We start from the raw sequence: 13,303 nt of genomic DNA, 5'->3' as shown, positions 1-13,303 counted from the left end.
ATAATAAAAAAATAAAAAATAATACTACAACAAAGGACACAGAACAACACACAGAATTTCCGCAAAAATCACATTGGAAGTGTGTACTCGACCTAATCACGCACGGGGTGGGGCTGGGGTGGCATGGGGTTGCATGGGGTGTGGGGTGGCCCCGCCCCCCGGGGGTGTATATATCTAATTGTGTTTAGCTGGGGCTAATGGGTATTTCTTTATCTTGTATTTTTCTTATTATTATTTTATTGTTTGAGTGGGAAGATTGTTAAGGTTAATTAGATGTTTTTCATGTTCATGAAAAACATCTAATTAATCTAAACAATCTTATAAGTAATAATATAAATAAGACTTGTTTTCAATTAACTAATATTTGGAACTTTTTTGCTAGTATCGATCGATGGATTATCCAACACAATTTTTTTTATTTTATTTGAACTAGCGCAATTATAGTTTCTGAGATTAGCGCGTTCAAACAAACCAATAACTCTTCAGCATACAGCATTCAGCAATTATTAATAGTATAGATATATAGAATATTTTTAAATTAAGATTTTGTAAAAAAAATCTCCGCCTAAAAAGTGACAAAGCGGAACAAAAGTTGCCCCCAAAACAAAAATGAATTTCGTGTTTCGAGAGCGCCATGCTGAAAGCGGCTTTATTTTCTTTTGAGGCTAATCCCCTTTGAAAGCCTTAACGAAAATACTTTGTTTTTACTACATGAACTCACATTTTCGCTTATTTCTTTTTTTATGTACTTTTTCTGACACGTCCGCTAAGTTTTAGGGCCTCTTATACTGTGATTCTAGTGCCTCTACCTGGCAAAATTAAACACTAGGTCTACTTTTATAAATGAAGTGTTGGTATCGAAAATGACAACATCTACTTTAAAATTTTGTGTCTCGTCTCATGGTTTGCGTCCCCAAGCGGCAGCCGACTGCCGCATAACAATTGAAAATTTATTGTGTCTGCGATACCCACGATGGAGGTGTTAAATGACGACATGCCAAAATATCTAGCATCTAGTTATTAGCAACTACAATGAAGATGCTAAAAAATACTTGAATATGTATATGAAACTCAGCGGGGAACATAGAAATAACATAAGTTTTTTATCATTTTAATTCACATTTTATTATAATGGGGTCGTTACTCTAAAGTTTTTGTTGGAAATAAACTACATAATATATCTAAATCTTTATATTTAACCAACCTAAAAAGAGTTTTTTTTTATCTATATATTAATACGTGAGCCGAAAACTTTGTATCCCTTTTGACGAAAACTGGGGAAACGTAGGTGAATGAAATTTTGCACAGTTATAGTTTATATAGTGAAGGAGTGCACCGAGCTAATATTATTTTGAAATTATGCTTTTATCATACATTTTTTTAACAAATAAAACATTACACACTCTACAACACACACACTAGGAAAAATGACAGATTTTTGAGTGACAAGCGAATTATTCATGGTTGAAGTCTGTTGACAACAAGGTGACAAATTAAAAATAGATTATAGCTTTTTTCTTTATTGAATCTTAGATACTATTAGACAATGCTTACACGGCCAGTCTGAGAGCAACTGAGTCCCAGAGACAAGAGTTGAAAAAAATATGATAAAGCCAATATTTTTTTACAAATAGTCCTAATGTCGTTGAAACTAAGGTCGAATTTCGACCATTGGGCGATCTCTAGTTATAATAATTACGAGTAGGGTCGTCTAAGGGCCAGTCGCCCAAATCCTTTGTTTGTCTCTTACAGAATTTTGTCACGTACCAAGATTACATTTAATTTTAATTTTTTTGATTACATAAAAAAAGGGTTAAAACTTATTAGAAATGCGAAACTTTATTGTGTTTATAATATTAATTCATTTAAGAATAAATAAAAATATGGAATGAAAGCTTTGGTAGGTATATGAATCAAAATATCCAGGGATTTAGTAACGGAACTCTGGTATTAATACTTTTCCTCACAAAAATTACGATTCCAGTGGGACAGGCAGACCGTAGCCACGTAGGTAACTAATATTATTTTTAAAAATATGTATTACGAGTTACGACCTTCCAAAGCATAACTTTCGAGGCACTTGCCATTCATTCTATATTATAGCGGCTTCTTGCAAGACGTTTTATACGTGGGAGAGCCATGCTTCGGCACGAATGGGCCGGCTCGACCGGATAAATACCACGTTCTCACAGAAAACCGGCGTAAAACAGCGCTTGCGCTGTGTTTCGCCGAGTGAGTGAGTTTACCGGAGGCCCAATCCCCTAACCCCTACCCTATTCCCTTCCCTACCCTCAACTATTCCATTCCCTTCCCTACCCTCCCCTATTACCCTATTCCCTCTTAAAAGGCCGGCAACGCACTTGCAGCTCTTCTGATGCTGCGAGTGTCCATGGGCGACGGAAGTTGCTTTCCATCATGTGACCCGTTTGCTCGTTTGCCCCCTTATTTCATAAAAAAAAAAAAAAAAAAAGACTTTCGATCATATGTGATAATTTTGCTCGTTCTTCTGTTCTTCATAAAGTTAATATACCTAGCGGAATAGAGCAACAATCTCGAGCTGTCAAACGAAACCAAAATTGGTTTTCATCTGTGTGAAAAATATGTGTACGTATACACTTACACAAGCATGATTGAACATGAATTCTATGAGATTAAATTGTCAACGTGCGGCACGTGCCGACTGGACGTCAAAAAAAGAGTGCTGCTGTCATGTATCACACGTCTCTTTTTACCACGCAGTGTTACTGATAGTGACATCTCGCTTGCTCAGGCCTTTGTTTCTCTATTCCGCTACGTATATTAACTTTATGAACTAGGTCTACCAGAATCTGATGGCAAAAATGAGAAAATAAATTGACTCTCGCAATACCGGGGTAATTGGAATAAAACATTTTGATCCTTTTTTTCCTTATAGCGGCTTATTCTGTATGTGAGACATGCAAATATGTGTATAATATTATAGAAGACGTGAGTGAAAGAATCGAACAAGTAACATTTCGTAACAAACGGACAATAAGTCATTTTTTCCCTAATTATTTTAATGAAACTTGTAAGTTATCTACTACATAACCTAGCTAATATATCTAGCTACACATATAATCCATATTTTTTATATTTCAAATAATTTTTCTGGTCCTAAAGCCTCCATTTAAGCAAAAAACGGGAAATTTTTTCATGTTACTTACCTTATTCTCCCACTCACGTCTTGTTTATTATCATCTTTTTTGATCATCTAGTATCAAAAGCCATCATATTCTGGTTGACCTTAAATACTATCATAAACTAAGGAATAGTATTTCCTAAGTCTATGTATATAAAAATTTAAGCCCTTCCTAATAATTACTCAAGGAGTTTTCTTCTGTGTGGGAGTGAGAGGCAGGGTGGGAGAGGGAGGCACTCTACTGGTCATATAGATGGATGAGTCGACGCTTTAGTGCTAAGTGTTGTATGTTATATGTATAATGTAGCTGTAGAAAGTCCTTTTAGTTGGAGTGCTTATAATATACTATGTTGGATGATACTTCGTAAGAAATTCGTGTATCGTGCGGTAAGTACATTTTTCGGGTTAAGACTATTCTATGTCCTTTCGTGGGACTCAAAGTATATTAATACCTTTCAGCAAAATCGGTTCAACGTTTTGAACGTTAAGAAGTAACAGACAGATCGACAGTACACTTTCGCATTTATAATATTAGTATCGATTCTCCGCTACTACGTTTGAGATCCGTCACGCTGGAATTTTTTTTGGTTTGAAACTATTAATGTATGTCCAATCAAAGTGTCCTAGTAAATGAGAATTAAGAAGTTGAATATACACTTTAGCCAAATCGGTTCAGCGATTTAAGTGTAAAGTGGGAACAGACAGACAGTCATTTATAGGCAGATGGTAAATCTACGAGGGCTACGACCTATATCGGATTATGTCAATTCAATGTAATTTGTGATCTGTTAGGTTTTAACAAAACATGACCAAATTACGTAGGTCCGCTATGCCTATAATATGAATCAATTTCATTGATAGTACATTATGTTTATGTATAAAGTATACAGTACACTATTATGTATTATATATTATACATAAACGCTGAGAGGTTCAATTCTCTTGGGTCCGAAATAGCTGGCGCGGAAAAACTTTGATGGAAGCCGAAAATTAGGGTCTTTGTATAGCATACATATTCTGGGCGTTTTCACTACAAATATTCTATGAAAGGAAAACTTCTTAGTTTTTTGTCTGAAAATCTTCGAATGAATAGAAAATTCGGACATAAAAAAGTTTTTCAGTTACTTTTGGCACTTAATTAATTTGGTATGAAGAAATTTTGAGTGCTGGCTGAAAACATAGCACACTGTAATGTATCTTATATCTTTAAACGAGCAATTCTTGCATATACAGGGTGTAACAAAAACAAGTGATAATACTTTAGGGTGTGTACGTGTTCTTTGTAGAGAGTTCACTGTGAAAGTAGCAGCGCTGAAAGACCAAAATTTTTTTTCACTTTTGTATGGGGAAACTCGTGACGCTCGGGCCCTTGCCCATACAAAAGTGAAAAAAAATGTTCGTCTTTCAGAGCTGCTACTTTCACAGTGAACTCTCTACTAGGAACATGTACACACCCTAAAGTATTATCACTAGTTTTTGTTACACACTGTATATATTTATATATATAATATATCCTCCTAGCTTATAAAAATCTGATTTGCCCCCCCCCCCCCCTGGCCCAGAACCTAGGTTATTTGCCCCCCCCCCCCTGGCCCAGACCTGGGTATTTTGCCCCCCCTGGCCCAGAACCTGGGTACGCCCATGATTATGTAACATAGTAGATATTACTCTCCCAGGATAAAACCCAACCCCTCGGTGTAATAACCTCCTCCTTTTTGGAAGTCGGTTAAAAATTCGTTTAGTTCAGGCAGCATCCCCGGCATCCAAGACAGGGGACTGAAAAATTAAATTCTACGCATATTTCATCACCCAGTGGAAATATTGACGAATATTTTTACACCACTTTATACCCTTTATGTTTTAAGTTTTGATGAAGAATTAAAATAAGTACATTTTAGGTCCATATTAAAATGTATTTATCAAAAGTTCCAAACTATTGCCCTATATAGTTAATAGTTATATTTGTAAAACTAGTCACAAACTTGTGAAACAGTATTGTAGAGCATAACTACTACTATACAATGCTACCAATTAAACTGCCACTTTAAAACTAGGGCCATAGCCCATATATCACAGGGACGCCATGGCGACGACGTGGTCAGCGACGTCGCCAACTAGTTCTATTGAGATGTTAACGTTGCCAACTAGCCAGCGTCACTCACTCAGTCGCTGATTTTAATGATATCCTCAGATAATTTAACATTTTTTCAATGTATGTTCTTGAATCTCCATAGAATTTAAGAAAAACACCGCTTTTCGGCGACGTAGAGACGCCAGACGTGGCCATGGTAACGTCAATTTCCCATTGAAAATTCGATAAACCAAAGACTGATTGCTAATTAGCTAATAAGTTCCCTTTTTGTACATCGTATAACATGAATTATGTAAAATTGATTTATTTTGTATTTTTGGTGAGCAACAATTTGTTTGCTTGCATTGTATAAGCTACGAAGCATTAGTCGTAGCGTTTTGAACTTTTGCAAATGCTTTGTAAGTGATAGACAGAATCCGTACAAATATTATAAACACGAAAGTGTGTTTGTCCGTTTCGTTTAGTTTTTATAGTGATAAATGCACGGTTTTCGCGCAATAAACAAATTTCTCTTTACGATGTAAGGCCTACAAATAAAGAAAAAAAACATATTTCTCTGCTATGCAAAAATTAATACTCGTGACTCGTCCATTCACAATTTATGTAGACAGGGCCGCCGCTACCATATGTGCAATGTGTGCAATGAACACGGGCGCCATCCTCTAGGGGCGCCAAATCGCCATCTTTAGGGGCGCCAAAACCAAGTACCCAAAAAAATTGCCTAAGGGGGCGACAAAATCCTTTTTTTTTTTGCACACAGGTGGAACTAGCCCGTACGGGGGCCCTGTATGTAGAACTCTATATAGTTGGGTACTGGGTACTCAAAGTTTTTCTAAATAATAAGACTTTGTATGATTGTTATGACTGTATGTAATGCTCGTATATCTTATAATATGTTTTATCTGAGTATCTGCTGTTGACTCACAAAGGCGCCTTTGTGTTAAAGTAGACCTGCACGCACTACGCAGTTATTTTTAACCGACTTTCAAAAGAATTGGAGGTTATTCTTGATGTATTATTGTGTATTTACACTGTACACATAGTCGAGAAAATGTTATATTTAGTAATTTTACATCAATTGGCTACAAAAAAGAGGGACTGATCTCACAGTGAAATTGCAAAAAAACCTTTAAGTAATATTCCTTTTCTTAGTGACAAAATATAAAACATAGCTTTGGTAGACTTAAATAATTAATATTGTGTTTAGATGAACTCACAGATGTTACCAACACACTCCACGACAATTTGATACATTTAATTTACATACTTTTAAGTTTTAACAGTTGTTCAAGAAAATTACAGACTGTTTTTAACCCCCGACAAAAAAGAGGGGTGTTATTACAGTTCGACGAAGACACCGTATGAAAATGTACGTGGCACCATCTGGCAATTAATACAGTTCCAACTTCCAAATGAGGAAGATGCAACATATTCCCCGGCTGTACTGTTAATTTATAAACAATTGGATCGGTTAATAGGTCGAGTGACAGCGGGTAACGGGTTCGACCCCGACGTAACCAATTGTACCAATTGCCCTGCGAACAGGGGACTGGTAGGAAGCTGTACATGAATATTGCGAAATGTCCGTCAAAAATTTCACTTATTAGGGTTTTTTGACGTGACAACGTCTAATACCGCATTTATACATTCGCACGAATAGCGAGGCGAATCACGAGGCGAATGACGAACACGAATGTGTAAACAGTGCGCTCGCTATTCGCCTCGCACTTCGCCTCGCGATTCGTGGCATTCGCGTTGAGAGCGGTTTTTCGGGCGCGAATCAAAGGGCACGAATAGCGAATACGAACTTACTGTTTACACATTCGCCTGCATTCAGTTGACAGCTAGCGTCCGACCCTACAGGACGTGTACAAAGCTGAACATAGTATATTTGACTTAAGTACACTGAAAATAAGCCTATTTTTAGTACAGTGTATAGTATTATGTTATCATGTTATTATTATAATAATGTTAGTACAATGTTATAAGATTATATTTTGTTGTTAAAGTATAATAAGTATTATATTTATTAGTTTCTTAGTAATATTTATGAGCACGTAGCCCGCCGACAAACTACTATGCAGTTTGGCTATATATTAGCCAAACTGCATAGTAGTAGTAGTATAAGGAAATAATTTTGGTTTTTAATAAATATTATTATTAGTATATTTTAGTATTATTATTATTATTATGTAATAAAAATGGAGTGGAGTGAAAGGCGAATTTTAGAATTCCTAGAATTTTACAAAAAGGAAGAGCTCATTTGGAACCCAAAATATTGCTATAATAAATTTCATATTTTTCATTCAACATTGCTTAATATGAACACGTCCTGAATGTTCGTGTGCGAATGTCAAAATGAATCACCCGACGAATGTGTGAACGGTAGTTCGCGACAAAGTTCGCGACAGCATTCGTATACGAATGTTTCGTCGAATCAACGTCGAATGACGAGGCGAATAGCGAACGCGAATGTATAAATGCAGTATAATAACTCGTTACTACGGGCTGCATCACTGACCTCTATAATACACTGGACAGGCGATCGCTATCAATAAAATGTTCCTATTTGAAAGTCGCCATATTGGCGCTGATTGCTAGGTGAAAGCAGAAGTGAGTGTACTTGGAACTACTATTTTGCAAATGGCGGTTGTCATTTCCTATATAAATTAGTTCACAGTACGCTCACCGCGGCGCTTCAAATCGGCATAAGAAATAGCTGTCATTTTGTACGGCATAGCCTGTCCAGTGTATTATAGAGGTCAGTGGGCTGCATGTACGGAAAATTTACCGTCATTGTCCCGTTCCGCAAGCGAGAGCGCGACACGAAGAGGCATGATCGGCTCGAGCGATCGGCTCAGTTCGGAGTTGTCACGTCAAACTACCGTCCGTAAGCCGACTTTACAGACAACCAGTTTTTAACGGGCTTTGGCCCACCACACACTCCCACCACTGTATCTCCTGCGTCGTCAGGATCGACAGTGGTATCCAACCACGAAAACCCTTTGATATGATCTCAGGGAGCCCGAGGGACATGAGCTATCTTGGGACCCACAAAGAAATTAATCAGAAGAAGAGTAGGAAGTATCCAGTTATTAAAAGGGTTCCGACTTCCGCCACCAAAAAAGTTTGAGAACCCATCTCGAGTTCCGACCGAACCTTTAATTTCAACTGTAAAGGTGACACCTTCTTAATATGTAGAGGCCATTTCGTAGTAGGTTTACTAGGTAAGTTTTAGGCATTAAAAGCGCTAGTTTCCTGACCTCTAATCTCACCAAGTTGGGGAATTTTCACTTTGTTAACCCCTTTTTTTTTTTGTTAACGCAGGGGAAATCTTCAAAAAGATTCCTGGGTAGGATATGTGGGATTTTCACCCACTAAAACCCCTGCGATTGACATACTTCTGCACATAGAAGAGCAACGGGTACTCTATCGAGCAACTTCCGCTGCTCTCCTAGCAACTTTGTTAACCCCTGACAATAAAGAGGGGTGTTATTAGTTTGTTGTGTACTTATGTCTTGTCTGTGTGTATGTCTGTCCGTGGAATCGTAGCATCCAAAAGGGGGGACCGGTTTTGATCTACATAGTTTTTTTTTGTTTGAAAGCATTATCCGAACGTGATCTTTGTATAGTTCATCTGCTTAGTTTAAACTAGTTTTAATTTTTTTGAATCGGGGGTTGTTTTTAAATTTCTTAATATACTTAACGTTATTTTGTTATGTCTCCCTATAAATATCCTATAAAGATATCTCAATCTCATAGTCTTATAAGATCTCTTCAGTTTAATAAGTACCGCTATTGCAACACGATTCAGTTTCGACATTGATCAGTCTATCGATTTACTTGTCTCACACCGACACTAAGTAATCTAGATTATTATAGATAATAGACCTATTTTATACTAATAATATAGAGCGACTGTTGCCTAACGCATAGCTTTATTTAGCATGAATGCTGATCCCATCAGCTAAGTTGATAGTCAAATAGTTCTTAAATTAAGGACCTCTCTTATTCTCGATGATGTAGTTATTCTTCTAAGGGTGATTTCGTATTGCATTCTAAATGAGCCATTAGAAAACGAAACTTATTTTCTACACAAAAAGAAATATGGAATAGACTTTGCGGCGGTGTGGCGCTGGCTTTTCCGAATTTGTGAAGTGCCACGGCCCACGTTAAAGATTAACGGTCTAGTTTCTAATCAACTGTTCAAGAGAATAAGCCTTTTTGATCTCTTATATTACGTACGCAAAGGTCGGAGGCGAGCAGAGGGCACTAGCACATACAAAATGTTCGACATGTTTTTTTTTTTATTTTTTTATGAAATAAGGGGGCAAACGAGCAAACGGGTTACCTGATGGAAAGCAACTTCCGTCGCCCATGGACACTCGCAGCATCAGAAGAGCTGCAGGTGCGTTGCCTGCCTTTTTAAGAGGAAATAGGGTAATAGGGGAGGGTAGGGATGGGAAGGGAATAGGGGAGGGTAGGGAAGGGAATAGGGTAGGGGATTGGGCCTCCGGTGAACTCACTCACTCGGCGAAACACAGCGCTAGCGCCATAGACTTAATATATGCTAGCGCTGTTTCACGCCGGTTTTCTGTGAGAACGTGGTATTTCTCCGGTCGAGCCGGCCCATTCGTGCCGAAGCATGGCTCTCCCCCAAAATGTTGCACACGTCTTAACGGAAAATTGACAGAAATGTTGTCAAACGTGGAACAAAACTTTTCGTTTACTGTCTATGCTGTGCTGCCTCTAGCGTGATTACATAGCAGTAATATATCCTATTAAAACTAAGTAGGTATGTGTGTGGAGCTCATATTGCGGAGAAACTACCAGCTGACATTTGAATCAAGAAATACCAACACGACCTGTAGCTCTAAAGTTCATCATTATAGCCGTTCACGATATTTCAAAGCCTTTTCACTCTTTAAGAAAATATAAAGATAAATATATACTTGATTAACTGAGACCAAATAAAAATGATTTTATTTGATCTTAGTTAAGTAGATAAATTACAAATATAACATTTAAGAAATGTCAAAAACTCAACCTTAAGCTAAGTACTCACATACGGTTTTGCTCGATAGTTTTACTCCGAATCGAAGGAAATGACATAATATTTGACATATTTAATTCCATCGAGCCGGCTCGAAGCGAGTCTTCGAGCTGTCAGTTTTAAGGTCCACACGGTGGTTATTGCTCGATTTGGAGTAAAACTATCGAGCAAAACCGTATGTGAGCACTTAGCATTATAAGTAAAATTATAACACCTTTACTGTGGTCTGTGCAACAAGGATTTGGACGTGTTTATTGTTGACATTGTCATCTGACGTGGAGGTTAATCAAAATAACACAAAGTTTTCTTTTGATCCATTTTGAGCCAAATGTACTTACAACTTATACAATGTGTCCCGACACCAGTGCCGGTGTCATGATGTATGGCATATTTTATTGACAAATTGGCTTTCAATTTTTTTTCTCCAATTTAAAAAAAAATATTCTCTGGCTTCGTACTGATCTGACCAATACTTCATAAGTACAGTTCGACAAGGCTTTATTTGAACGTGGCGAGAAAAGGAACTAAACGCTTCTATCATACAAAAACGTCATTTTTGACATATGTTTGACAGTTCTACTTTACCAGCAGCGCTCCCGTCAATGTCACCCACGTTCAAATAAAGCCTTGTCGAACTGTAAATCGTTATAACTTCTAAACTATCTGATATAGAGCACAGAAATGAAGGAATTTATTTCAGATGAAAACTGCTCTATCTTTTTAAAACAAAAAAGAACCAGTTTAATTCGCTAGACTTTTCACAAAAAGCCATTACTTTATTAAAAAATACACATTTTTTTTAAACTTTGGTTTTTTATGTTTAGTTCCACGAAATTTATAACATATTGCCTGTGTAAGCGTAGTCCACAAGTTTAACTATCAAATGATGCGTTTTTTATCTTCATAGGATATTTACATGAGAAGTACTGGGAAAAAACCCGACTTATTTTTATATATTAGATTTTGATCGGGCGCACGGAAGAGCAACAGCCAAGACTACGTAGCCGCGAATTTAAAAACGATTTTATTACTAGCACAAAGTTGAAGCATACATTTTATACAAATGAAATGATTTAATTTTCGCGATATTTTCGTTCATTGGTCGTAAAGCGCGATGGCGGAAGTTTGAACAATGTTGTTTTATGAGCAACAATAACTCAGTAATTCGGGGCCGAGACGGAACATACAATGTCTTCACAATGTATTATCATACAATCGAATGGAAGACGGCTAGGTTTACTTTGTCTAGAAAATAGCTAAAGCTAAGAAAAAAAGAAAGGAGAGAGAAGAGAAGAAATAAGCTAGCTTAAGCTTAGAAGAAGAATTAAACAAAGAAATTGTGATGTTTTTTTAATGTCTGGTCGTAACTGTATTTACACATTGCACTTTTCGATAATAAAAACATAAAAGGCATCTATAAATTATCCTTAACCATAAACGAATGCAATAAACACTATATTCAAACAAAAAATTAATAACACGTCTGACGGGTGTTTAAAATTTCAAGTGCCACTCTGTCGATCGGCGAAAAAAAGTTTATCGTTTCATTATAAAGGTAGAGGTACACCGATATAGCCACACCTTGTATAAACGTCGGCATTTCACATTGCGACTGAAAAAGCAAATTGACTTAACGCATACAAACAACGCATTCATTATAGTTTTTCTCATCAATGATTTCTACTCGAGCAGCGTGGCACAAAATATAAACTTACTCTAACGTTCTGTAAAATAATAATTACTTACTTCAATTATTATTTCATATTTTTGCAAAAATAAAATATTATCAATGTATCTTAATTGGGAACACTGACAAAATAATACGTATTGAATTTGTGCAGAAAACATTGAGTTGCTTATTTCTTTAAGTTACATTATAGAATTTTTCTGATTTTGCTTTACTTGTTTTGCGACCATAAAAATGTTACTATTGATCTATGTTCAAATATAATATGTTAGCACTTTAGGTGTTAAAATTAAAATTGAAATATTTAAAAAATATTTACTGAAAAAAATATCTATCAACACATTTTTTGCGTGTCAGCATGTAATATTATGTATTCAAAAATTTAAACGATTTCTCAAATTGTATGTTTTAAAAAAGTATATTTAAAAAAATCTTGGCGGTATTTGAGGTAACCCTTTCAGAGGATCTTATCCATCAAGATAATGCAATCCGCTGTCTCTCACTACTTGCGCCACACGGCTACCGTATTTTAAGAATGTTCGCTGTACGTTGCGTGTTGAAATTCACTCAATAATTTATAACTCCAAGTGGGTCAAGTTCGCGTGTGTTTACTCGGCGGTGTATCTCCTTAACCGGCCGAAGCGTTCGCGGAAATTTTACTAATTGCACCAAAGAATGATGAAAGTTTAGTAACTTAATTTAAACGAAGCTTCAAACAACTTTGTTATTAGAATGAACTTGGCGTAATTTGAGCAAAACTTTTTGCTTTCTGAAATAATACTTCATTTTTATTATAATGTTGCATTTTCTCCATATTTACTTTTGAACCAGTGTCCAGTACCATTTTTTATAGGTTCCTGTGTCCGAGATGTTTTAAAGACTAGTAACTAACTGTCTTATTCTCCTCTTTTCAGCCAGAAGAGCTACAACAGCCCGTGGAGTTGGACGACGGTGACGGCGACAGGGGACTGACCGCGGGCCCCGCGCGGCCCACCGCCCGCGCACTAGCGCCGCGGGGGTTGCGGCGCGGGGGACAGCGCACGAACTGAGTACTGACTGAGTGACGCGCTTCGTTGACACAAAGTTATTTTTTTACACACCCCGGGTGGAGAACTCGGGTACTACTAGTATCCAGCCGTTAAAGTAGGTTTCGTTTAATCCTACATGTTTAAAATTAGAATTTCTGTGTACCCGGAAGTAGTCAAAGACTCGTCGTGAAATGACTGTGAATATGTTATTTTGGTTACTAGATGTTGAGGCGGTTGAAATTTTATGTATTTAAGAGGTTTATTCAGTAGGGTACTTATTTTC

At 36.9% G+C, this 13,303-nt stretch overlaps 1 protein-coding gene across 1 annotated transcript in view; it reads left to right on the top strand.

Moving 5' to 3' along the window:
- LOC121732911 overlaps nt 1-13,041 on the top strand; it is a 72,176-nt gene extending 59,135 nt beyond the window's left edge. The window contains exon 2 of the mRNA XM_042122937.1: nt 12,907-13,041. Within this exon, the coding sequence (XP_041978871.1) occupies nt 12,907-12,964 (58 nt within the window). The 3' untranslated portion in view covers nt 12,965-13,041. The remainder of the gene's footprint in view (nt 1-12,906) is intronic.
- The last annotated feature ends 262 nt before the right edge of the window (nt 13,042-13,303 follow it).

The sequence above is a fragment of the Aricia agestis genome, chromosome 13, assembly GCF_905147365.1.
Source record: "Aricia agestis chromosome 13, ilAriAges1.1, whole genome shotgun sequence".
Taxonomy (NCBI): Eukaryota; Metazoa; Arthropoda; class Insecta; order Lepidoptera; family Lycaenidae; genus Aricia; species Aricia agestis.
The sequence above is the reverse complement of the archived record's forward strand: the minus strand, read 5'-3'. Positions and strand labels throughout refer to the sequence as shown.